Here is a 25,692-nt window from a genome sequence, read left to right as displayed (position 1 = left end):
AGTGGTTTAGCAACACCTTCAGCCCAGGGCGTGATCCTGGAGACCCAGGATCGAGTCCCACATCGGGCTCCCTGCATGGAGCCTGCTTCTCCCTCTACCTCTGTCTCTCCCTCTCTCTCTCTCTCTGTGTGTGTGTGTCTCATAAATAAATAAAATCTTTTGTAAAAAGTAAAATCTTTAATAAATAAATAAAGACCAGTGCATGTTTCTGATGGTACCTCTGGCTTATTCCTGTGTCTGCTTCAGTCTTCTATCAGGGGCAGCCACTGTTTCTCCCATCCATTCACCCAGGTTAAGCTCCATTTAAAGTGCCTCCCACTTTCCCCACCCACAGAGAATGCTACGATCAGTCACCTGAGCCTTGTCTCTTGTGCTGTGCTCACTGGGAGTCTCCTTCTAAAAGTGGGACTTATGGGTCATAGGTCGGATGCTCACCTAATTTCACTGAGTTCTGCTGCCACATTGCCCTCAGATGGCTGCACCATTTCCACCCACAGCGCCCCTTCACTCTCTCCATATAATCAACTTGGTACCTCAAATCATCATCATAATAATAATGCCCACTGCCACTTGTTGAACATCTGCTACCTGCCAAGCTGTATGCTAGTTGCTTCTTGTGCAGAATCCAGAATACTTACATCTTTGCAAGGCGTTTATCAACGTCTTGTTGGCAGGTGAGGATAGCAAGGTTCAGCCAGGGTAAGTTCCTCATCAAGGGGCAGGCAGCTCTCCTGTGACCCAGGCAGGCTCAGTCCCTGGTGCTGAGCTCCATGTGCCTTGAAAAATATGTACTACCGAATGTACTAGGTTAGTTTTATTAAAATCACATAACTAGCTGTGATGGAGGAAGGTGACACTGGTCAAGCACTCCCCTTGAGATGAGGGGGTACCCCTCTGCAGAGTTTTGCCCATCACAGTGGGTTGCTCAGAGAGCCACAGAAATTCTTCTTTGCAACTAGAACTGAACTAAAAATGAGATCTTCACGTCGTTTCCACATAAATACACTGACAATGGTACCCCAAGACTCCTAAATAGTCTCAGTATGAGGGGCAGTCTTTATGAGAGACCTCTTTGATATATTAGAATCGTAGTTTTGTACAATTTTTTCTCAGTATTTTGGAGTATAAATCTAAATGGTTAATGGTTGGAAGAATCTAAGCTTTCTAAGGCAGACTAGAAATTATAGCTTCCATTTGAGGGTGAAAACTTATTTGTTTAATAAAAAACCTTTATGGATGCAAAGAGTAACAAGGCATTCTCCAGCCCTGAGGGGCTTACAACCTCGGGGAGAGAAAGGCATCAGTAAATAATTTGGAGGGTGGCTGGGTGGCTCAGTGGCTGAGGCTCTGCCTTTGGTTCAGGTCACGATCCTGAGGTGCTGGGATCGAGTCCCGCATCAGATTCCCCATAGGGAGCCTGCTTCTCCCTCTGCCTGTGTTTCTGCCTCCCTCTCTGTGTCTCCCATATATTCATTTATTTGTTATAAATAAATGGATTTATACAGAAATATATTTATAAATAAATAAAATGTTAAAAATATGTAAGTAAATAATTTGGGGACCGACTAGATCCCGCACCAGCAAATGGAGAGCTCCCAGGGAAACAGAATAGAGGCAGATGCCCAATGGCAAATGCAGGGAGCATCAGCTCCTGGCATCTAACAAAGGGTGCCTTGCGCCCGAGTCACCCTCGGCCCTGCCTCTTCGGGCACTATGAGAAAACGGGAACCGGACCCGCAGATCATAAACAAGCCGGTGGGGTCAAAGGAGGATGGGTCTGGCTTGGGCCAGCGGGTACCGGGTTATTCAGGGAGTAACCGGGACCCCGACCTCAAGAGAGCATATGGTGCCTTCTCTCCGCTTGCGGGTGGTTGGAGTTTCCTTAGATTTCCCTCAGTTTCCGACCTGTCCTCCTTCATCATCTGTGCAGAGAATGATGTTTCAGGTGTCAGGGGAGCTCATTTTGTAACATTAATCAGGGAGGATTAAAACTATGCTTTCTTCCGATCTGTCCTGCAAGGGTTGCTGGGGAGTCCGGGGGAGTCCCTCTTCGACACAAAGGCTGCGCTCACGGGTTTGAAGTACCACGTTCAGCCAAATAAATGGTGATGAGACGGATCCGCCTGCTACTTTCCAATTCTAAAGTTTTAACTGCTCATTTCCGGGTTGCTCCATCCCTTGTCCCTGGGCGCCGGCAATCCCCATCTAGAGGCCAGATGCTTTTCTGACATTTTCCTCAAAGCAGGGCGGGGGGCGGGGGGGGGGTCCCAATGACATGTTTCTGGATTTCCGCATCCCGTATTCATCTGTGCAGCTTGCAAGAGCCCGCTGCACCCTGCCCAGCACCTGCGTTACCTGCTCTCCGAGCCAAGGCTGGGCTCAGTGAGTATTTTCCTCCTGCTCCTCAGAAAAAGAGGGGGGCAGAGAGAGAGCACCGTGACTGGAATTGTAATGAGCTCCCAAACCTGTTCCTAATTATCTTCCGTAACTTAGCAACGTACTGGATGAGAAAGGAGCAGAACGATTTAAATTCATTGCTGAGATGTGGGTGGAAGTCGGGGAATCGGGCACCCTGGCGGCGCTCCGGGTACAATGTGAGGAGGCATCTGCGAGGTGGGGAAAGGGTATGTGCCCCCAGTTCAGCTTCTGTAGAGGAACAGGGAGGGAAGAGGAGCTGAGCCCACAGGGGTGGAGAAGTCGCTTTAATTGCTACTGTAAGATTCCTAGATTGCCCCGAGAAGGGAATCTGGGGCCCTCACTCTTACCTTCTAATAACCGTGTGCAGTCGTGGGCTGGCCAACAATTGATTCCAGAGAACTAAGCAATTTCTGCAGCCTCCCCCCAGTCCTCTGAGCTCTCCTTTTCAAAATGTCAGGGTGTCTTTGCTATCTTGTGTCTTGAATGGAAAGAGATATGCTGTACATTTCTTGAGCTGCAGATGAATTTCAGGTGACTAAGCAGTACCCCTCAGTGGGACTGCCAGTGGTCAGGTGAGGCTCCAGAGCGTGCTCATCAGAGAGCACAGGTTGGGAATGATGGCCAGTGGAAGAGTTGCCAGAGCCAGGTTTTGAATACAGACCTGAAATCAAGGAGACATGTATTTTTATTTATTTATTTATTTATTTATTTATTTATTTATTTATTTATTTATTTATTTATTTATTTATTTATTTATCTATCTATCTATCTATTTATTTATTTATTTTTATTTATTTATTTATTTATGATAGAGAGAGAGAGAGAGAGAGAGAGAGAGAGAGAGAGAGGCAGAGACATAGGCAGAGGGAGAAGCAGGCTCCATGCACCGGGAGCCCGACGTGGGATTCGATCCCGGGTCTCCAGGATCGCGCCCTGGGCCAAAGGCAGGCGCCAAACCGCTGCGCCACCCAGGGATCCCAAGGAGACATGTAAAGGCACTTATTTCCTTTTTTTTTTTTTAAGATTTTATTTAAAAAAAAAGATTTTATTTATTCATTCATGAGAGACACAAAGAGAAAGGCAGAGACATAGGCCAAGGGAGAAGCAGGCTCCAAGCAGAGAGCCCAATGCGGGACTTGATCCTGGGTCTCCAGGATCACACCCTGGGCCTAAGGCAGGTGCCAAACCACAGGGCCACCCAGGCGTCCCCAGCCACTTATTTCCAGTGGAAAATTCAAGTATAGGTCAGAGGAAGCCTAGCTTGATAACAATTTATGAGAAAAGCATTTGGGCATTTTGCTGAATCATGAACTAAATATAAAACTTGAGGGGATCCCTGGGTGGCTCAGGGATCTTTAAAAAAAAAAAAAAAGATTTTATTTATTCATGAGAAACAGAGAGAGAGAGAGAGAGAGAGAGAGAGGCAGAGACACAGGCAGAGGGAGAAGCAGGCTCCATGCAGGGAGCCAGACGTGGGACTCAATCCTGGGTCCCCAGGATCATGCCCTGGGCGGAAGGCAGGTGCTAAACCACTGCGTCACCTAGGTTGCCCAAATAAATAAAATCTTAAAAAAAACAACAACAAACTTGAGAATGACAGGGGTGATGAATACCTAACTGAATCTCATGTGTCCCATTAGAAGCATGGGATTCAGGTCAAGGGGAGACCATTGTTTTGTTTTTAGCTTTAATCCTGGAGACCCTAATGCAGAGTGTGTGATCTGGCTCTGGCTCTGCTTTTCAAAAAGCAGCATTGATTGACTTGAGAATGTCCAAGGTAAGAGTAATTAATGAGTCTGGAAGCTTTGTTAGGTGGGGACAGCTGTAGAAAATGGGAGTGTTTGGACCAAAGCGGGAAGCCCAAGGGACCCTAGTCCAAGAGGGAGGCTCCCTCACCTGCAGTAATGTGCCTTTTATAGATGTTGAATTCGCCCCTACCTGATTTTTTCTTCATTTCCGTGGGAACCAGCTCCCTTTGCAGGCAGGGCTTTCCTCCCATGCCGCGCAGGATTGTTCCAGGCAGTTTGCAGTGAGCTGCTTACTCAGTGTGAGCACTGCTGCAGCTGGCCTTTCTGTGGGACTCGAGCCTTCTTGCTCCTGCCCAGGTGAGGAGCAGAGTGCCATTTATGGCCAATGCATCCCCTAGCTCTTGGGGTTACTGAGTCCTAGGGTGCTCTTAATATTCCAAAGTGTCTTAACCAGATCAGAGCCACGGAGTAAATAAACTCTACAGGCTCAGGGTGCTAGCTCTCAGAGAGCCCAGGGAAGGATTCAGGGAAGAAAGGGAGTTTCAGAGATGCTTGGATTTAAACAAGCAAGGAGAGGGAGGGGAGGCCCTGGGCTGGAGGAATATTATTGCCAAGGTAGGGAGTAGACAAGCCTGACTGTAAAGACAGTGGGACAAGGCTGTGGGGAAAGGTCAAATGATGGGGAGCCTTAAATGCCACACAAGGGTTTGACTTCTGTTAGGGAGGCAAGGGGTAGATTTGTCAGATTTGGCAAATGAAATACTGTGCCCAGTAAAATCTGGATTTCAGATCAATAACAAATAACTTTTAGTATAATGATGTCCTAAAAATTGCATGGGACCTAGTCTTGCTGAAAAAAAAAATGTGTTTGTGGTTTATTTGGAACTCTGACTTAACTGGGCATTTTGTACTTTCGTAACTCATGCAAGGGGAATTCACTGAAGTTTTATAACAAGGGAGTTCTCTGTGTCAAGTTTGGAAAGAGTCATCTGGCTGCTGTGTGGCCACTGAATTTGAGGAGGAAGACACAGAGTCAGGGCTAGAGAAGGAAAAAACTCTATTCGTCCTGTAGACCCACTACTTCACCTCTGCTACCAGATGTTGGGGGCAGTTTCCGACCAGATGGGTGTCCTACGATTCAGCTCAGTTCTGGCATTATCTACCTGGACAATGTCAGATCTCACAGGTTGAGAGCTCAGATCCCACAAGACTGCCCCTCCCCCTGGATGTCACTCTCCAGGCCAGGTTATCACACCAGCTACTAATCAGAGGTTCCCACAACCCCCTCCTCCGTTCAATAATTTGCTAAAACAGCTTATAGAACTCAGGAAAAAAAAAAAAAAAGAACTCAGGAAAACAGTTTACTTACAGGAGTAACAGTTTATGATAAAAGGATACAGCTCAGCAACAGCCAGATGGAAGAGACACACAGGGCAAGGTATGGGGGAAAGGGCACGGAGCTTCCATGTCCTCTCTGGACATTCCAGCCTCCCACTACCTCTACCTGTATACCAACCCTTCAGTTGAGGTTTCTTATGGAAGCTTTGTAATGTAGGCGTGATTGACTGAAGCCTTGGTCATTGGTGATTAACTCAACCTCCAGCCCAGCTCCTCTTCTCAGAGGTCAGGAGGTGGGACTGGGGACACCCAGGTGGCTCAGCCGTTGAGCTTCTGCCTTTGACTCACTGGATCCCAGATCAAGTCCCATATCGGGCTCCCCACAGGAAGCCTGCTTCTCCCTCTGCCTGTGTCTCTGCCTCTCTCTCTATTGTGCCTCTCATGAATAAATAAATAAATCTTAAAAAAAGAAAAAAAAAGGAGGTGGGGCTGAAAGTTCCAGCTCTCTAATCTCATGGTTGTTACCCTGGCAACCAGATCCCATTGTGGTTATCTAGAGACTTTCCAAAAACCACCTTCCTTAACTTGGACTTCAGATTGAAAGGGCTTGTTATGAATAATAAGATACTCTTTTCCCCTTTCTATTCAAGACTTGTCTCAGGAGCCGTCGACAAAAGACCGAATGTTGTAACAAAGGATGCTCTCATTTTTCTTATCACTTAGGAGATTACAAAGTTTTAGGAGCTATGTGCCCCATGTGTCCCTGTAGAACTACGGCTATGGGTGAAGATTAAAATATATACAATATTATGTATTACTATAAATCACAGTACCACAAGGCAATAAATTGGAAAATGATTGAAATTGTCCCAACTTGACTCTATAAAAGAGCCTTGGTCTGCGTTATAGTAAAAATATGAACAAAGGGATGGATTCAGGAGATGAGCTCAATGGCTCAGTCAACAGGCTGTGGTGACTGGCCAGAAGTAGTTCAGGGGAGAAGGCAGAGGAGTGTGGCAGTAGTGAGGGTGAGTTCAAGGTTTAGTCTTAGCGGCTGGGATGAATCCTGGAGGAAATAGTTCAGAGGAAGAATGACATAGAGGAAAGAAGGTGGAATTTTGAGTTCTCTGGAAGACCTTCTCATGGTAGATACCAAATGGGAGTTTCCGCAAGCAGGAGAGGCAGTACTAAATTCCAGAAGAGAGAGTCGGTAGGAACTGTTGGCTTGGTAGCCCCTGGATAGTGACGGCAGCTGAAGTAGGTTGAAGAGTGGATGAGCCCTCCAAGGGAGGAGGAAAAGTGAGGTTCAGTATAATGGTGGCTCACGGAGGGAAGAAAGCTAAATTCATTGCATATTTATTAGATTCCAGTCTCTACTCTGGACTAACAAGTGAGTCTCAATTACTAGTGGCTTCAGCCTTTTCTTTTCATTTCAATAAAGGTGGAAAGCAAATATGGAGAAATAGTGTAGTTGCCATAACAGGCTTCCTTCTATGAACATAGTTGGGGGATGTAGTCTTAAATCTCTGAATGCCCAGAAAGACTGGCCCTCTGAGCATCACCCAGATGCTTCAGGGATCACAAGTGAAACCTGATGATGCTGTTGGCTCCCATGCTTGTCAGCCCAAATCTAGAGTGAAGGAGTTGAGGGGAGGTTAAGAGGCCTGATACTAAGGGTCTGGGGTCCTCCCAGTCCTGGCACTAATCCTGCACCAGAGCCGTGCTAGGTGGCTCACTCAGTAGCCGGCTCCTTGCCCCTGCACTTCTGCAAAGTGGCTCAGTCACAGCCAACTGCTGATCGGCTCATTGTGCCCCCACCCCCACCCCAAGGGACAGTATTTGGACACATACTTGACCAATCACACACGCTGGTTTTCTCTGAGTCAGGGACACAGGGAAAAAAGCAATTTTGACCCTTAGCCATGGACAGCATCCAGGGACTTTAAGTAGTGTAATTTATTGGAATCTTAATGAGATTCTAAAGATTTCTGGCTCCTGTTCAGGTGAAAATCTTTGGGTTTTAGACATTCTGACTGCAACGTTAAAGATTTTTAAGTGAATGACTCAGTTGCAAAGTCAGAGAATGGCATGATGCAATGAGGCATTCTCAAGTGAGGTGAGAACTGGCTGAAGTACCCTGGCCCTTCTTCTTTCCTTCCCACCCAGACACTCCCCTGGGTCACCCTGGGAAGTGCTTTGATCTCTCACTCACTGGATCTTATGGAGCCTGGCACTCTGGGAGGCCACACAGGGGCCCCTGCCTCTCTGCCTGGAGGCACTGCTGGTGATGCAGCTGCAGTGGGAGCTGACAGACAAGGACCTGCTAGGGCCTTTGTGATGCAAATTGCTGGCTGGTTTGTAGCCACTGATGAGCCGCTCACCCAGAACCAGCCTTCCAAGGCTCAGGCCTTCCTTCAGCTTCTCCCCTGGCCTCCTTTTTCCAACTGTATTTAATAATAACTTTCTAATATCCCCAGAGCTGTGTCTGACCCTCTAATTTGTGAATTTGTCAACTGTCTAAGTAGGATTATGCAACCTGAGATCACACATTTCTGGTCTTGTGATCTTAATTCTCTAAGTGAAGACAAATTGTCACAGGAAGTTGTGTGCTGCTGAGACATGGTTCCAGGAGACTGGGAATTAACGTGTGCTAAATGCTGCTCTGCGGCACTGGATCCCCAAACAATTTTTGGGGTAGGTCTTGTTTTCATCTTACAGACCTGAGGTTCAGAGCTTCCAGAATGTACCCAAAGCCATGTAACTACCAAGTGTCTAAATTGGATGAGAATTTAAACTCAACTGATGGGACACCTGGGTGGCTCACCAGTTGAGTGCCTTCGGCCCAGGGTGTGATCCTGGAGTCCCGGGATCGAGTCCCACTTCGGGCTTCCTGCATGGAGCCTGCTTCTTTCTCTGCCTATGTCTCTGCCTCTCTTTTGCTGTGCATGAAATACATAAATAAAATATTAAAAAAAAAAAAAAACAAAAACTCAACTGACTTCAGATTCTGAACTCTGTTTAGACCTTATGCTCGAGTGTGGAGCTTCAGTTTTGGTTTTCTTCCCCTGGAGATAAAAATATATATGGAACTGAGTGTGTAGCTCTGGATGTTTACTGTTTTATCTTCTGATACATTTGTTAACAAATATTGATTGATGGATCAACGACCTGGAAGACAAAATTTTGGTGCTGTCCTAGCAAGTAGCAACTACATTTACTTTTTTTTTTTTTTTTAGATTTATTTATTTGAGAGAGAGAGAGAGTACAAGAGTGGCAGGAGGGGCAGAGGGAGAGAGAGACAGAAACCCAAGCAGACTCTCTGCTAAGCATGGAGACTGACATAGGTCTTCATCCCACGACCCCGAGATTATGACCTGAGGGAAATCAAGAGTCAGATACTCAACCTACTGAGACACATAGGTGCTCCTTCCTTATATTTTTTAATAGACCTTAATTTTTAGAGCAGTTCTTGGTCCACAGAAAAATTGACTGAAAAGTAAAGAGATTTCCCACGTACTCCCAGGTCCCACACATGCATAGCTTCCTGCATATCAACATCCCCCATCAGATTGGCACACTGGTGTACCAATCATCCAAGTCCATGGTTTACATTAGGGCTTGCTCTTAGTATTGTATATTCAATGGGTTTGAGAAAATATATGACAGGTATCCATCATTATAGTGTCATAAGAGTACAATTGAAACTTGAACAACGTGGATGTTAGAGTTACCAACCCCATTGTGGGGTTGAAAATCAGCATATAACTTTTGACTTTACAAAAACTTAACTAATTTAAAGTTAAAAAGAAAAAACAAACAAAAAAAAAAAAACCCCAAAACTTAACTATTAATAGTCTACTATTGACTGGAAATGTCACCAATAACACAGTCAATTAACACATGTTTTCTATACTATATACTTTATTTTTACAATAAAGTGAACTAGAGAAAAGAAAATGTTATTAAGAAAATCATAAATAAGAGGAAGTGCATTTACCATATTGTACTGTATTTATCAGAAAGAAATCCACATATAAAAAAATGGACCCCCTGCAGTTGAAACTCCTGTTGATCAGGGGTTGTCTGAAGTTTCATTGCCCTAAAATTACTCTGTGACCTGCCTATTCATCCCTCTCTCCCTCTACCCCTGATCATTTTACCATCTCCATAGTTTTGCCTTTTCTGGACTATCGTATAGTTAGAATCGTACAGTGTGCGGCCTTTTCAGATTGACTTCTTTCACTTGATAATATGCATTTAAGGTTCTTTCATGTCTTTTCATAGCCTGATAGCTCATTTCTTTTTGGCGTTGAATAATATTCCATTGTCTAGATGTACCACAGTTTATTCATTCATCTATTGTTGGACACCTGGATTGCTTCCATGTTATGGCAATTATGAATACAGCTGCTATAAACATCCGTATGCAGGTTTTTGTATGAAAATATTTTCGACTCCTTTGGGTAAATACTGAGGATTGTGACTGCTGGATTGCACAGAAGAGCTTTGTGAGAAACTGCCAAACTGTCTTCCAAAGTGGCTGTACCATTTTTCATTCCCAACAGCAATGAGTGAGAGTTTCTAGTGTTCCTCATCCTTGCTAGCATTTAGTGTTGTCAATGTTTTGGATTTTGACCATTCTAATAGGTGTATAGTGATATCTTGTTATTTTATTTTGGATTTCCTTAATGGTGTATGTTGTTGAGCATCTTTTCATATGCTTATTTGTCACCCACCCAGTTCTCTATTTCTACATCCTGTATGGACTTGTATCCATTTTTTCCCTATTAAAATTCATTTATGGGGGGCTATCTTGCTCTACTCTTGCTGGAGTTGAATGTATACATGACATTTGTGAACATTATTGGATGCAGATGGAACTTCTACTTTTATAGCTCTGTCCCAACCATCAGATCTTTGTATCTAACTGCTTATTGACATCTCCACTTGGATGTCCCATGAATACCTCAAACTCAACCATCTAGCAGAAGCTTATCTTCCCCCACAAACACAGGCTTCTGCTGTCTCCACTCTCACTGAATGGTATCACCACCTAAGTCTCAACCTTGACATCTCCTTCTTGCTCACCTGCCCTCCATGCCACCACCAAGTCGTGCTGACTATCCAGTGAACATAGTTCTTGTCCATCCCACTTTTCCCCCATTCTCACCATTGCTGTCATACTTAGTCACCATCACCTCTTGCTTGGACCACCCCAACAATCTCCCCACGGTTGACCCTATCTCCTCATCTTTCCCTCTCTAACTCACTCTCCCCATAGTCAAGTGAGGAGATCATTTCAAAGTACAAGTTTGACTATGTCACTGCCAGACCATGAATTTCACTTCCTCGGGACAAAGTCCAAAATTCTTAGCATGCTCTGTGGGGCCTGAATAATATGACTCTGTGCTAGTCTTTCCAGATGCAATAGTGAACCAATCACAAGAGCCCTGTCCTCCTCATGCTCCTTCCAACATAGAGATACGAACAGAAAATAAACAGTAAAAAAAAAATATGAATAAGTGGATGGTGATTTGTGTTATGAAGGAATGGATGAGGTGTCTCAATTGGGAAGGGCAGGAGTTGTTACTCTAGATAGCATGGTGAAGGGAGGTCTCTTTGAGGTGGCCACAGATATGCTCCAGGACCTATCGTACACCATGAAAGCTAGTTCTATGCAGGGGGAAGAGCATGTGTGAAAGCCAGGTTGGAGTTTCAGGAACAGAAAAGTCAGTGTTGCTGGAACAGAGAAAGCAAGGGGAAGGTGGTGCAAGATGAGCTGGGAAGAGTGGGCAGAGTTGTGGGGAGCATGCTGGGTTTCATCCTGGTAACGTGTAATGCAGAAGAGCGCATTACAAGGGGGGCCTTGTCAGAGGCTGGGTTCATGGAGAGCCCTCTGGGGAATCTGTGGTATTCCAGCAGAGATCTCATCACTGACACAGACATGGCAGTGGAGATGGAGGGAGCAGGTGCATTGGAGCAGTGAAGTGACCTGCACAGAGCTGGAGGAGACCTTGGTCTCCAGACTCTCAGGTTGGTTCTTCAGTTTGTTTGACCAGTAGTTAAGTCAAGTTGGAGATTTTAAGAGTCCTGAAGTTTTACTTGCTTTGACAGCAATAGCTGTTAGGAGTGATCAAAACTGCACGTTGCAGCACCCAGGTAGCTCAATCGGTTAAGTGTCTGACTTTGGCTCAGGTCATAATCCCAGAGTCCTGGGATCGAGCCCTGCGTTGGGCTCTCTGCTCAGTGGGGAGTCTACTTCTCTCCCCCTCTGCAGCTCCCCCTGCTCATGCAACTCTTGTGCTCTCTCTCTCTTTTTCTCAAATAAATAAATAAAATCTTTTTTAAATGTCAAAAAAAGAAAGAAAGAAAACCTGCACATGAGTTTGCCTATTTCACTCCTAGTAAGAGGCCACAGGCTCTTGAAGGAGTCTTTGTTGTTGTTCACGTGTGGTTGGTTTATGGCTGGATACTGAAGGGTAGGTCTCTAGCATTTAGAGAGGCTGTGTGCATAGTGGTCCCTGTTCTCAGAGATGATGCTCTCTAGCTCTCCCATCAGGCTATGAACAGGACCATGTCATTCTTTTTCTTTTCTTTTCTTTTCTTTTCTTTTCTTTTCTTTTCTTTTCTTTTCTTTTCTTCTTTTCTTTTCTTTTCTTTTCTTTGTCTATTAAGATGACTATATAGTTTCTGTGCTGTAGTTTATTTTGTTTTTAAAAAATATTACAGGGATGCCTGGATGGCTTAGCAGCTGATCGTCTGCCTTTGGCTCAGGTCCTGATCCTGGAATCTGGGATCAGGTCCCACATCGGGCCCCTTGTGGGGAGCCTGCTTCTCCCTCTGCCTGTGTCTTGCCCCTCTCTCTCACTCTCTCTCTCTGTGTGCCTCTCATGAATAAATAAATAAAATATTTTAAAAATATATTATATCAATTGGGCCACCTGGGTGGCTTAGTCAGTTGAGTGTCTGACTCAAGTCTTGATCTCAAGGTTGTGAGTTTTAGCCCTGCATTGGGCTCCACATCCAGTGTGGAGCCAGTGTGTTAAAAACAAAACAAAACAAAACAAAACAAAAATATTTTTAAATTATTAAATAATAATAATTTAAATATTAATAATTAAATAATAATTTAAATATTATATCAATTGATTTTGGCATACTAAAATAACCTTGCATTCCCAGGATAAATCCCACCTGGTTGTGATGTGTAATTCTTTTTATTTTTTATTTTTTATTTTTTATTTTTTGTAATCCTTTTTATATGTTGCTGGATTGGTTTGCTAGTCTTTTATTTATATTTCTGCATTTTTATTACTGATAGATATTGATCTATAGGTTTTCATTCTTGTAATGTCTTTATCCATATAAAATGAGCTAGAAAATATTCTCTTCTGCTTTTTGGAAAAGTTTATGATGGATTGGTGTTAATTCTTTAACCAATTTCTGATAGGATTCACCAGTGAAGCAATCTCAGTCTGGGCTTTTCTTTGTGGGAAGTTTTTGGTTACTAACTCAATTTTATTATTTGTTATATGTCTAACAAGATTTTTAATTTATTCTCTAGTCAATTTTAGTAGTTCATGACTTTCTAGGAATTTGTTTAGGTTACCTAAATTGTTGGCATAAAATTGTTCACGGTAGCCCCTTATGATCTTTTTTACTTCTGTAAGGTTGGTAAGGATGTCTCCTCTTTCCTACCTCAACTTAATAATTTAAGTCTTGGGCAGCCCAGATGGCTCAGCAGTTTAGCGTGCCTTCAGCCCAGGGCGTGATCCTGGAAACCCAGGATTGAGTCCCACTTCGGGCTCCCTGCATGGAGCCTGCTACTCCCTCTGTGTCTCTGCCTCTTTCTCTCTGTGTCTCTCATGAATAAATAAATACAATCTTTAAAATAATAATAATAATAATAATTTAAGTCTCTTCTAATTTTTTCTTGGCCAGTCTAGCTAAATTTATCAATTTGGTTGGTCTTTCAAAGAACTAACTAGAATTTGTTGATTTTTTCAATTTTTTAAAAGTTCTATATTTCAGTATTTACATTCTAATCTTTATCATTGTTTTCATTCTTCTTATTTAGGGTTTAGTTTGCTCTTCTTTTCCTATTTTCTTAAAGTGGAAAGTTATGTTACTGATTTGAGATCTTTCATTCTTAAGCCGGAAATTACAGTAAATTTCTCTCTTATCTGCATCTCATAAGTTCTAGCATCTTTTGTCTTCATTTTTATCTCAAAGTGCTTTCTAATTTATCTTGTGATTTCTTCTTTGACCATTTGTTATTCAGGAATGTGTTCTTAAAATTTCCACGTATTTGTGAATATCTCCAATTTTTTTTCTGTTACTGATTTCTAATTTCATTTCAGTGTAGTCAGTCATTCTCTATGATTTTATTCCTTTTTAACTTTGTTAAAAAGTTTGTTCTGTGGCCTGGCACATGGTCTATCTTGAAGAATATTTCATGGACACAAAGAAAAATGTATATATTCTGCTCTTGTTGAGTGTTCTATGGATGACTGTTAGGTCCCACTGGTTTCTAATGTTATTTAAATTGTTCATTCCTTGTTGATCTCTACCCAGTTATTCTATCCATTATTGATGGCAAGATATTGAAGATGTTACAGTTTCATTGTCTAGTTCTCCCTTTACTTCTCTGAGTTTTCCCTTCTTGTATTTTTGGTATTTGTTATTAGGTGCATGTTTGTAATTATTAAGTCCTCTGATGGTTTGACCTTAAAAATTTTTATTTTTTATTTTTTTAAACAATTTTAGTTTTTAATTTTTTAATTTTAATTTTTTAACAATTTTAGTTTTTAAATTTATTCATGAGAGACACACACACACACACACAGAGAGAGAGAGAGAGAGAGAGAGAGAGAGAGGCAGAGACATAAGCAGAAAGAAAAGCAGGATCCATGCAGGAAGCCTGATGCGGGACTTGATCCCACGGCCCTGGGATCACGTCCTAAGCCAAAGGCAGACACACTCAACTGCTGAGCCACCCAGGAGTCCCTTTTTAAATTTTTTAAATTGTTAAAATTTTTTAAATATCTTATTTATTTGAGAGAGAGAGAGTGAAATTGAGCATGAGTTGGTGGTAGGGGCAAATGGAGAGGGAGAAGCAAGCTCCCTGGTCAGGAGCAGAATCCCATGACCCTGAGATCATGACCTGAGCCAATGGTAGACACCTAACTGACTGAACCACTCAGGAGCCCCAACCCTTTAAGAAATGTTAAATGTTCTTTTTAAATCTCTAGTAACAATTTTTTGTCTTCAAGATTATTTTCTCTAATATTGCTATATCTCCTCCAGCTCTCTTTTGGGTATCCTTTGCACAGGATATCTCTTTCCATCCTTCAGTTTTCAATTTATTTGTATCTTTGACTCTGAAATGTGTCTCTATAGATCATGGGTTTCTTTCTTTCTTTCTTTCTTTCTTTCTTTCTTTCTTTCTTTCTTTCTTTCTTTCTTTCTTTTCTTTCCTTTTTTATTAAATCCATACTGACAGTCTCTGTCTTTTGATTGAAACACATTTGCAGTTAATGTAATCACCAACTAGGTAGAATTTACAACTGCCATTTTGCTATTTCTATGTGTCTCATGTCTTATTTGTTCTTTGTTTCTCCATTACTACCTTTTTTGGGGGTTAGATATTCTCTAGTACCATTCTCTAATACCATTTTAATTCCCCATTTGTTTTACTCTACTATTTTTTTAGATTTTACTTATTTATTAGAAAGAGATAGAGCAAATGGGAGGGGGGGAAGAGCAGAAGAATAGAGAGAGGCAGACTCTGCACTGAGCATGGAGCCTGATGTGGGACTCTATTGGATAACCCAAAGATCATGACCTATCTTTTAAATCAGATAGCAAAATAAAATAATTAAAAGCAGAAATATATCTGTACTATCTTTCATACTTACCTGTATACTTATCTTTCCAGAGCTCTTTATTTCTCTGGGTGGAACCCAGTCCAGTGTCCTCTTATTTTAGTCTGAATGACTCCTTTTAGTTTTTCTGGTAGGGCAGGTCTGCTAGTGTTGACTTCTCTCATTTTTTGTTTATTTGTGATTAAATTTTTCTTTTTTTTTTTTCTTTTTTTAAGGATAGTATCAGTGGCTATCAAATTCTTGATTGACAGTCTTTTTCTTTCAGCAGTTGGAATGTGTCACCCATTGATTTCTGGCTTCCAGATGTCTGATGAGAGGTCAGTTGTTGTTCTTATTTTGTATCCATCATGTGTAATGAGTTGCTTTTCTCTTGATGCTTTCAAAGTTCTTCCTGTTTTTGTCTTTCACCAATTTTACTATGATATGTCTAGATGTAGACATCTTTTTTTCAGTTTTATACCTTTATTTGACAATCAGCGATTAGTTCTCATCCACATTAACAGTCTATAGATTTTTTGAAAGTGGTGACAGATACATAGGTAACCAGCTTGTAGAGCTTGTTTGGTGAATCTTCATCCTCGTTATGTTTTCTGGACAACCGCACACAGATACGGTATGGAACAGTCCTTATTCCTTTGGCCCAGACAGCTTTGTTGAGCCTGGTGTCAATGCGCACATCTGGAGTTCCCATCTCCTTCATGGCAAATTTCCGGATCTCTTTGAGTGCCCGAGGGGCAGGCTTCTTGAAACCCACTCCATGGATACATTTGTGAATGTTGATGGTGTATTCTCTGGTCGCTACCTCGTTGATGGCAGAACGGCCCTTCTTCTTCTCGCCACCCTTCTTTTCAGGAGCCATTCTGCCAGGCCCTAGTTGGAAAGGCGATGTAGACATCTTTGAATTTATCCTCCTGGGAGTTCATTGAGCATGTATATGTAAAATAGTGTTTTTAAAAGTTTGGAAAGTTTTTAGTCATTATTTCTTCACATATTCTTTCTGCCTCTTTCTCTCACTCTGCCCTCCCTCTGGGACTACTGTGATGTGTATGTTGCTACACCTGTGTGTTACACAGGTTTCTGAGGCTTTGTTTATTCTCTGCACACTTTTCTCTTTCTGTTCGGCAGACTGGATCATCTCGATTGATTGTTGGACAAATTCTCTCTTTCTCCTGCCAGTTCAGATATGCTATTGAGCCTCTCGTGAATTTTCCACTTCAGTATATACTTTTCAACCCAGAATTTCTATCTGGTTCTTTTCAATAATTTCTTTCACATTATTGATATTCTCTATTTGGTGAGATGTCATTTTCTTACTTCCTTTTAATTCTTTAGACATGATTTCCTTTAGTGATTTGAACATATTTATAATAGATGACTTAAAGTCCTTGCCTAGCAAATCCAACATCTGGGCTTCCTTCAGCATAGCTTGTATTAAACACTTCTTTGCCTAGGCATGGACTATACTCTTTTTTTGCATTTGTCACAATTTTTTTTTATGGAAACTAGGTTTTAAATATTAAGTATCCAGATTTCTTTCTCCCTGAGATTTTTTTGTTATTGTTATTGCCATTTGCTTGTCTAGTGACTTTCCTGCATTAACTGTTTACAAACTATGCATTCTTTGTCATTTTCAGCTACTAATATCTGCTCAGTTAGCTAGTGGTTGCCTAATAATTAGAGAGATATTTTCTCAAATGCACTGAAATAATAAGTTTCCAGGCTTTTATAAGGACCTCTGTGTGTGTGTTGAGGTATGTCTTCCATATTCTAGTAGATCGTTTACATCTCTGCCTTAGCTTTCACTCTCTGCTTGTACAAAGTCTCAATGTCAGCGAGAGGTGAGAGATTAAGCCTTCTAAGCTCTTGCCTGGGCATATCCGCAGCCCAGCACATGCATGTGGCCTTCTAGATTCTCAGTAATATGTTACAGCTTTACAAAGCCCCCTGAAGACATCTCATTCCCCATCATTTCCTTTTAAGTTTTTTTGTTCAGCCTCTTGTTAGTCTTAACTGGTATCACTACCACAAGCAGCTGCATTGTCAAACAATTGCCACTGACTGTGTTTACAAATGCCCTAGGGATACAGCTCTTTGCACAGAACTTGCTCTGAATAAGGTTGAATAAAGACAAATCCTGAGAATGGAGCTTTTCAGAGAAGCTTAAAAATAACACTTTTCTCATGGTGTGGTTGTAGGAGTTACAAACTCATTCTGTCCCCTCCTGTGGCTGCTAGGTTGCTGGTTTTCGCACTTACCAAGGTATAAACCTGTCATTTTCCAAGGCTACTGTGGAGCTAGGGAGAGCAGTGAATAGGAACAGGGCAAATTGAAATGCCACAGTTTGCTGTTCTGAGATTAAGTCATATTCTTTGAATAAATACTCTATGAGTTGTTGCAAACCCTTGATTAGCTTATGGAGCTCTGAAAAAGTTGCTTTTGACAGATTTTGCCAGTTTCTCATTGTCTTTATGGAGGTTTTTGGAAGTCCTTACACCACTAATCTGGAGGTGTTTCTCCAATGCTGACCTCTTTAAAGGGCTTTTTAGAGATTGTACCTTAGCTCACAGAGGAAATTGGGGTCATATGATATTTCTTAGGCATCTTGACAGTCCTCTGAGGGCAGCAGCTTTAGGAAGGGGATGCTTAGTGCCTCTGGGGTCAGTTAAAAGTGTTAGATACTTGGGGTGCCTGGCTGGCTCAGTCAGTAAAGCATGAGACTCTTGACCTGAAGATCATGAACCAAGTCCCATGTTGGGTGTAGAGCTTAGTTAAATAATTAAGTAAATAAATAAATGAACAATCGCATTTAAAAAATAAACTAGCATTTTAAAAAGCATTAGATATTTATTGCATTTATTTTTCACACCCCAGTAGGCTTTTATTACTAACTTGCTGCTGCATATAGTCACTGAATGATTACAATTGATATTACTTGAGTAATAAGAAAAGATAATGGTTTACATATCCAACATAGATGAGTCAATAAGAGGCAGTTTTAAAAACAGTGGTGACAATGAAGTACAATGGGAAGCGATTAAGATTAAGAGTTTATGAGGGAGATAATTTAAATATAAGATTATTCAAAGGAAATTAATTAGGGAGTCCAACCTTAGGGTATGTTAGAAATGGGCTAATAGAACACTATGTAGAAAAACTCTATACCAGGCAATATTCTCTGTTGATCTCTGGCTCTTGAAAACATATTGTTCTATTGATATAATAGTTATTCCTCTTCAAACTGCCCCATGTTTGGCACCCTGACATCTCTATGTGATTTAAGTTGTAGTTTATAAAGAAGACAGCCATTTTTAGCAACTATATTAGGATATTTTTATGTGGCATTTTTATACTCTCTTATGTGGAGTTACTGAAAAAGCTAGTAAGAATGAAAAGGTTTCTTGAGTAAGCTTGAAGCAGTCACATTAAGTTGAATTTTTAAATGTTTGGTATCTGCTCATTATCAGTAAAGATGACCATTTCCTTTCAAATAGAGTCTGAGAGCACAATAGCAGACTGGGATAATTAATCTTATTTTTCTAGAGCATCCTGGTAAAACAGTAAGAGAGTTCACATTTTTTAGCAAGGTCACATTTTACTTGCATTATTTTCCAAAGCAATAAACAACCCATCCATCTTCCCACCAGACACTAATAAAAACCAAAAATCAAAAACCAAAAAAACCTATATTTCATAGGGTTAAAAGGTCAACCTCACTGAGAAACATCAATGGAATCTGTGTGTTTCTTTGTGGCTGAGCCTGGTTTCAAATATATAAAGGGTGAAAATAATTGTCTATGGGTTCACTCAAGCTGGTCATTCTTCCTGAATTGAATAAAAGTCAGGAAATGCTGAAATTCACTTTCCATTCACCAGTGCCTCACTGTTCCTTGTCTTTAGGAATGCAAATACTCTACAGTGATTTGCCAGTTCTAGAAGAGACCTTATAGTTAGTGAGCCAGATTTTCTTAAGATATTTACCTGAAATTTATATGGATCTTAGGAAGAAACAGTGGCTCCAACAAAAATGCAAATTTGAGGCACATTTCAGATACATCACAAAAAACAGCCAGAAGGTCTGGCCCAAATGCTCCCTTGAAATCTGATTGACTTGTCTCTTTTCTGCTAAATGGAGCAATTGTAGGAAAAGGCAGTATCACATAGAAGTAGAAGCTTTAGCTTGGTGGTTATGAGAAAACTGTTAAATAGGTTGGTTTTAAATATTTTGAATTTTTTGTAATGTTACAATTTTAAGAAAAACCTGGCTGCTTTAAGAACTAAGAGTCAAGATTCTAACATTAGAATAAAGGGCAAGTATATAAGGAAAGAGCCAGGCTGTGCTAATAATACTTTGAACACTGTTATTCAAGGTGCATGGGTAATGGAACCTATGAATCTCAGTCAGGATGCTTGTGAAAACGCAGCTGCCTAGGGTCTTTCCCTGACCTAATAAATTGAAATTTAGGACTTGGGATTTGAATTTTAAGTCAGAATTTTGTACACTGTAAAGTTTGAGAACCACCAAGAACTCCTGTTTTCCACATATAAGCAACTTAATATCCCAGTTATCCCAAGAGTTAAAAATAAAAACTAGCTTCTAGCACAAACTAAATACTCTCCTTTCTTAACTGTTGTAACCTCTACTTGCCAAGATTTTTTTCTTTATGCAGCTCTTATTTGGGCTCCCTTATACTGTATTCCTAAATGTTGGCTGGTCTTCTCTATAAAAATCTTCATTTCTAGGGACAGCTGGGTGATTCAGTTGGTTGAAAGTCTAACTCTTAGTTTTAGCTCAAATCATGATCTCAGAGTTGTGGGATAGAGCCCTGCCTTGGGCTCTGTGCTTAGCAGGGAGTCTGCTTGGGACTCTCTCCACCTCTTCCTGTGTCCCCCACCTCAAATAAATAAATAAATATTTTCTTAAAAGGGGGGAAGTTCATTTCTTTGTGATTTTTTACTATTTTTGTTGTTGTTGTTGATTTGTCTTCTCAGACTAAAAGAAAAAATAAACTTCATTTCTTGCTGTGCTTGCTGCATGATAAAAGATATGGGCAGTTCTAGAGTCACCTACAACTAGAACCAGGAACATTTCTCGCTATGCTAATATGTTAAGTACAGGTCCCTGGATCTCTCAATTATCCACATATGAACTAAGCTGAATCACTGCATCTGAACCAGCTCATCATCACCCCTGTCACCTTTCACCTCATGGCAGCCACCTTTAGTGTAGAGCTAAGGTACAGATCACTGGATCTTACACATCTATAGGCACAAGAATCTACTAGGGATTCATTCAAAATAGACATTCCTGGGCTCCAACCACCCAGTTTCTGATCAGTGAATATGGAGCAGATGCCAGGAATCTGTCTTTATCAAGCACGTCTCCCACCCCAGGCTATTCTAGAATCTGGACCCAACCTTTGGGCAAACTTTCATAGAGGAATTTAACTCCCCTATTCAAGAGTAGCTTTGATGCTCTTAGCAAATTCAGCATTGGAAGACTGAAGTAAAGAGAATCTGAGCCATCAGAGAATAGGTCTATGAGGAGAACTCAGGCCCCTTGAGAATCACAACACATGAAACTCTCCGGACAAACGTGACTTGAGAATCACAATTCGAGTGGGTTTGAGTGGGAATTAGTGAAGTTGGGATCTCATTGGTGATTTATATATGTGATGAAGAAAGATGTACTTGACAATTTGCATTTATTAGGACATTGATAAAAATTTGTGCCTAAATTTTTTTAAATCTTGACACAAGGAGTTCTGCTCCTCACCTTTGCCCCTCACAACCTTCCACTCCCCATTCCCAGACACACGTCCATGATACCCACATGAGCATTTTGGTGTTTGGTAGTTCTAAAATAAAAGATATTGTTAAGAACTCTGAATTTAAGCACATTGAGATGGCTTTTCAGCAAATGTTTCGAATGCTTGTAAGAAACAGACCAGAACACGTAATCACTTATATTGCAAAAGCGTATTTTGGCATTCAGTGAAGGTTAAAGAAGCATTGGCTTTTTTTCTTAAGATTCTATCTATCTATTCATGAGAGACAGATAGGCAGAGCCACAGGCAGAGAGAGAAGCAGGCTCCCTGTAGGGAGCCCAATGCAGGACTCAGTCCCAGGACCCCGGGATCATGACCTGAGCCAAAGATAGACGCTCAACCACTGAGCCACCCAGGTGCCCAGAAGCATTGGCTTTTCAGTAAAATCACATAAAAAAAACTAGAAGGTTTTTTGTCTGCATTGAGATTTTAATAGAAATGTACAAAATAAGTAGTTATGGCTATTTTCTTGAGAGATGTAAGAAGAAAAGCTGTGTTATTTTCTTATCTTAGCCAATCCCTCAATACCCATACACCTAGGGTCCTCAAGAGAGTCTGACATCCTGTGGAGATGTTGAGCCATTGCCACACCATACTCTCCTAGGCCCAGGGATGCTGTACCCTGTCTTGTGTGTATCTATCTGGGGCTCCCAGTGTTTGGCAGCCTAACTCTTGATGAGTTCTGGGGGGAAAGAGGGACCTGATGTGCCCCAGCTGCACTCAGATGGCATCTCCCCATCTCAGATGCTGCCACAGTGGTGCAGGTCCGAAGAGGTCCACTTTTGGGTGTGCAGATGTAAATAGCAGGTGACAGCATAGGCCAGACTCTCTGGCTCCAGGAAAATTCTGGAACAGACCTAGGATGTAAACTTTTGGAGTAAAACACAAACAGGTTTAACCTTTTGGCTATCAAACCAGTATTATTGTGTTGCAGTTTTTCAATCACAGAAATGTTTGTGTGTCTCTAGGGAGCATGATCATGAGGACTTCGGAAGTGCATGGCATCTAATAGTGGGAACTTGAAGTTAGCATAGAAAATCCAGGTTTTGGTACATTTAATGATTCTGCATAAATAGTTCTGGTTGCTCAAATAGTTGGGAAAATGTTTTTTTGGAGAGAACTAGATAACTTGAAAACTCTCTCAGTATAAGTTATCTTAAAATGGTGGGGAGGACAGAGTAGGATACAGCGAAGTAATGTGATCTGACAAAGTTAAGAGATGTTGCACAGTTGTTTGTTGCTATAGTCCCTACTCTTTCAGTAGGCTTAAAATATCCAGAACAAATAAATAAAACTCACATTTGTGAAAGCTTTTTCAAACTCATTATATAGAGCCCCCTTACTGTCCTATATACATTAGGATTATAAAAAAAAAAACACACAGAACATAACAAGTATTGGTAAAGATGCAGAGAAATTGGAACCCTAGTGCACTGTGGTGGGAAAGTGAAATGGTGCAGTTGCTATGGAAAACAGTAGAGCAGTTTCTCAAAAAACTGTAAATAAATACCATTTGATCCAGCAATTCTCCTTTTGGATATTTACCCAAAATAATTGGAAAGCAGGATCTTGAAGAAATATCTGTACACTCATGTTCACAGTGGCATTATTTGCAATAGCTACAAGGTGGAAGCAAGCTAAGTGTCTGTCAGAGGATGAATGGACAAAACAAAATGTAGTCTATGCCTATAGTGGAATAGTCTTTAGCCCTAAAAAAGAAAGAAATCCTGTCCATGCTATAAGATGGTGAAATAAGAGAAATAAGCCAGTCAAAAAGGGACAAATACTGCACAGTTCCACTTATTTGAAGTACCTACAGTAGCCAGACTCATAGAGACAGAAGGTGGAATGGTGGTTGCCAAGGGCTGGGTGAGGGGGGATGGGGAATATTGTGTCATGAGCAGAATTTCATTTTTCTCAAGATGAAAAAAGTTCTGGAGCTTGCTTGCACAACAATATGAATGTATGTAACACTGCTGAGAACTGTATGCTTAAAAATGGGTAAGATGGTAAATTTTATGTGTATTTCATCACAATTATTAATTAAAATAAAATTTAAGCCCACCTTAGATAATCAAAAAAGTTATACTGGCTATTGGATGAATCCACAAACTCTTCTCGTCTGGGGATACAGAACTCAGAACAATGGACTTGAAACATACCCCCCTTTCCCTGCACAAAATTTGACTCCCAAAGTTAACTTTCCCAGCTATACTTTCTCAAATGAGTCTTCTCTTCCTAGAGAAGTGCTTTCGATCAATTCAGTTGTAGGCATTCTCATTCAAAATGGGTCTTGTCTCGTGGTACCAGACCCACAACACTACATCTCTCAGACCCTCTTTATCAACCATGGTCTTGGGACAAGAACCTAGACGTCAGGACTCAATCCAGAGCTCTTTATTTCAGAAGAAATATACCTTGATAACTATGCTTGCCTCTGAGAAGCTGCCTGGGTTACTTTACTTCCCATCCTAGTCTTTTTTAAGTATACAATTCAGGGGTGCCTGGGTGGCTCAGTGGTTGAGCATGTGCCAGCTCAGGGCATGATCCCGGAGTCCCAGGATCGAACCCCATATCAGGCTCCCTGCATGGAACCTGCTGCTCCTCCCTCTGCCTATGTCTCTGCCTCTCTCTCTGTGTGTCTCTCATGAATAAATTTAAAAAATATTTAAAAAAAGAAGTATACAATTCAGTGGTTTTAGTATATTTCCAAGGCTGTACAACTATCACTACAGTCTGACTACGCAACATTTTCATCAACCCCAGTGGAAACCGAAACCTATTATCAATCACTCGGCACTCCCTTCTCACCCCACACTGTGGCAGTCACAATATATATTCTATCTCTATGGATTTGCCTATTCTGGACATTTTGTATACATGGGCTCATACAACATGTGTCCTTTTGTCATATTTTCAAGGTTCATCCATGTTATAGCATGTATCAGCACTTCATTCCTTTTTATGGCCAAATAATACTATTATATGGATATATCGCTTATTGTTTATCTGTGCATCTGTTAATGGGTATTTGGGTTGTTTTTACTTTGGGGCAATTATTAGTAATGCTGCTATAAACATTGTTTACAAGTTTTTGGTAGGCATATATTTTCAGTCCTATTGGTTATGTATCTAGGAGTGGGATAGGTGATAGGTTAACTTTCTGCATAACTTTTTGAGGAACTGTCTAATATTTTCCAAAGCAGTTGTACATTTTTCCATCCCTACCAATGTGTGAGGATTCCAATTTCCTGCCATCCTTATAGACACTTGTTATTATTCATCATTTTGATTATGGTCATCCTAGCGGATGTGAAGTGGTATCTAGCACTGGCCTTGATTTACGATTCCCTAATGAGTAATGCCATTGGGAATCTTTTCATGTGCTTATTAGCCATTTGTATATCTTCTTTGGAGAAATATCTAGTCAAAAACATTGCCTATTTTTTAACTGGGTTGTCTTTTTATCATTGAGTCATAGGTTTTATGTATTTGGGTTACTAGTCTCTTAACAGATATATAATTTTCAAGTATCTTTTCCCATTCTATGGGTTGTCTTTTACTTTCTTGATGTGCCATCTGAAGTACAAAAGTTTTTAATTTGGATAAAGTCCAGTTTATTTTTGTCTTATTTAAGTGTCATATCTAAGAAACCATGGCCTAATTAATACAAGGTTACTATGTTTTCTTTTAGGAGTTTTATAGTTTTAGCTTGTATGTTTAGGTCTATGATTTATTTTGAGGTAATTTTTGTAGATGTTATGAAAAAGCTATCCAATTTCATTCCTGTGCATGTGGTTATCCAGTTTTCCCAGCACCATTTATTGAAGAGACTATTCTTTCCTGATTCATTTGACCTGTCATTGTTGTTGAAATTTAATTGGCCATAAATCTATAGGACTACTAGTATTTGAAAAACAAAACAAAAACCATATATTCCTAAATTTGAATTGGAAATATTAGTATATTAGTATAAACTCATCAGATGCTTCATAATGTTTTATTTTATTTTTTCATAATGTTTTAAAGATAAAACATTTCTTAATTCTGTTCACTGATGTGGCTTAGAAATAATGACCAACCTCATAGCAGTGAGTATCTTTAGGATCCACATTGAGGTCTAGAAGTATATTTTCCCTCTTAGACAAATTGGAATTCCCGAAAAATGGTTGTTCCAGCTGTGAGTTAAAAAATGTAAAAAGATCAGCCTGGAACAGCTTGTCATTTCAGGTGGGCCCAAAGCTATCACAGATTAGCAGGGTAATGTCAAAAGGATTCAGGAGCCAGCTTAAAGAAGTTACCACGGAATGAAGATGGATCACTTTTGAATTTTATGATGAATGTTAATTGCAATTGATTGAAACTCATATTTAAATCCATGAGTTCATAATAATATCTTAAAAAACTAAGTCACCTACAAAGGATAATGGGGATCCAATTCATTATCTTGAGAATCTGTGAAGAATGGATAAAAGCAAG

General features: G+C 40.7%; 2 protein-coding genes across 2 annotated transcripts in view; one reads left to right on the top strand and one right to left on the bottom strand.

Annotated features, from left to right (window-relative positions):
• The window catches only part of SPATA13 (spermatogenesis associated 13), a 345,561-nt gene that overhangs the window by 106,437 nt on the left and 213,432 nt on the right, over window positions 1–25,692 (top strand).
• Window positions 15,885–16,247, bottom strand: LOC129504570 (60S ribosomal protein L31-like). The gene has a single exon (XM_055317331.1). It carries the CDS (start codon window positions 16,245–16,247, stop codon window positions 15,885–15,887), a length of 363 nt encoding a protein of 120 aa, XP_055173306.1.

The sequence above is a fragment of the Nyctereutes procyonoides genome, unplaced genomic scaffold (genome assembly GCF_905146905.1).
Source record: "Nyctereutes procyonoides isolate TBG_1078 unplaced genomic scaffold, NYPRO_anot_genome, whole genome shotgun sequence".
NCBI lineage: Eukaryota > Metazoa > Chordata > Mammalia > Carnivora > Canidae > Nyctereutes > Nyctereutes procyonoides.
The sequence above is the reverse complement of the archived record's forward strand: the minus strand, read 5'-3'. Positions and strand labels throughout refer to the sequence as shown.

Excerpts from the sequence above, each read along its gene's own strand:
- LOC129504570 (XM_055317331.1), bottom strand. The coding sequence starts at position 16,247 with ATGGCTCCTGAAAAGAAGGGTGGCGAGAAGAAGAAGGGCCGTTCTGCC.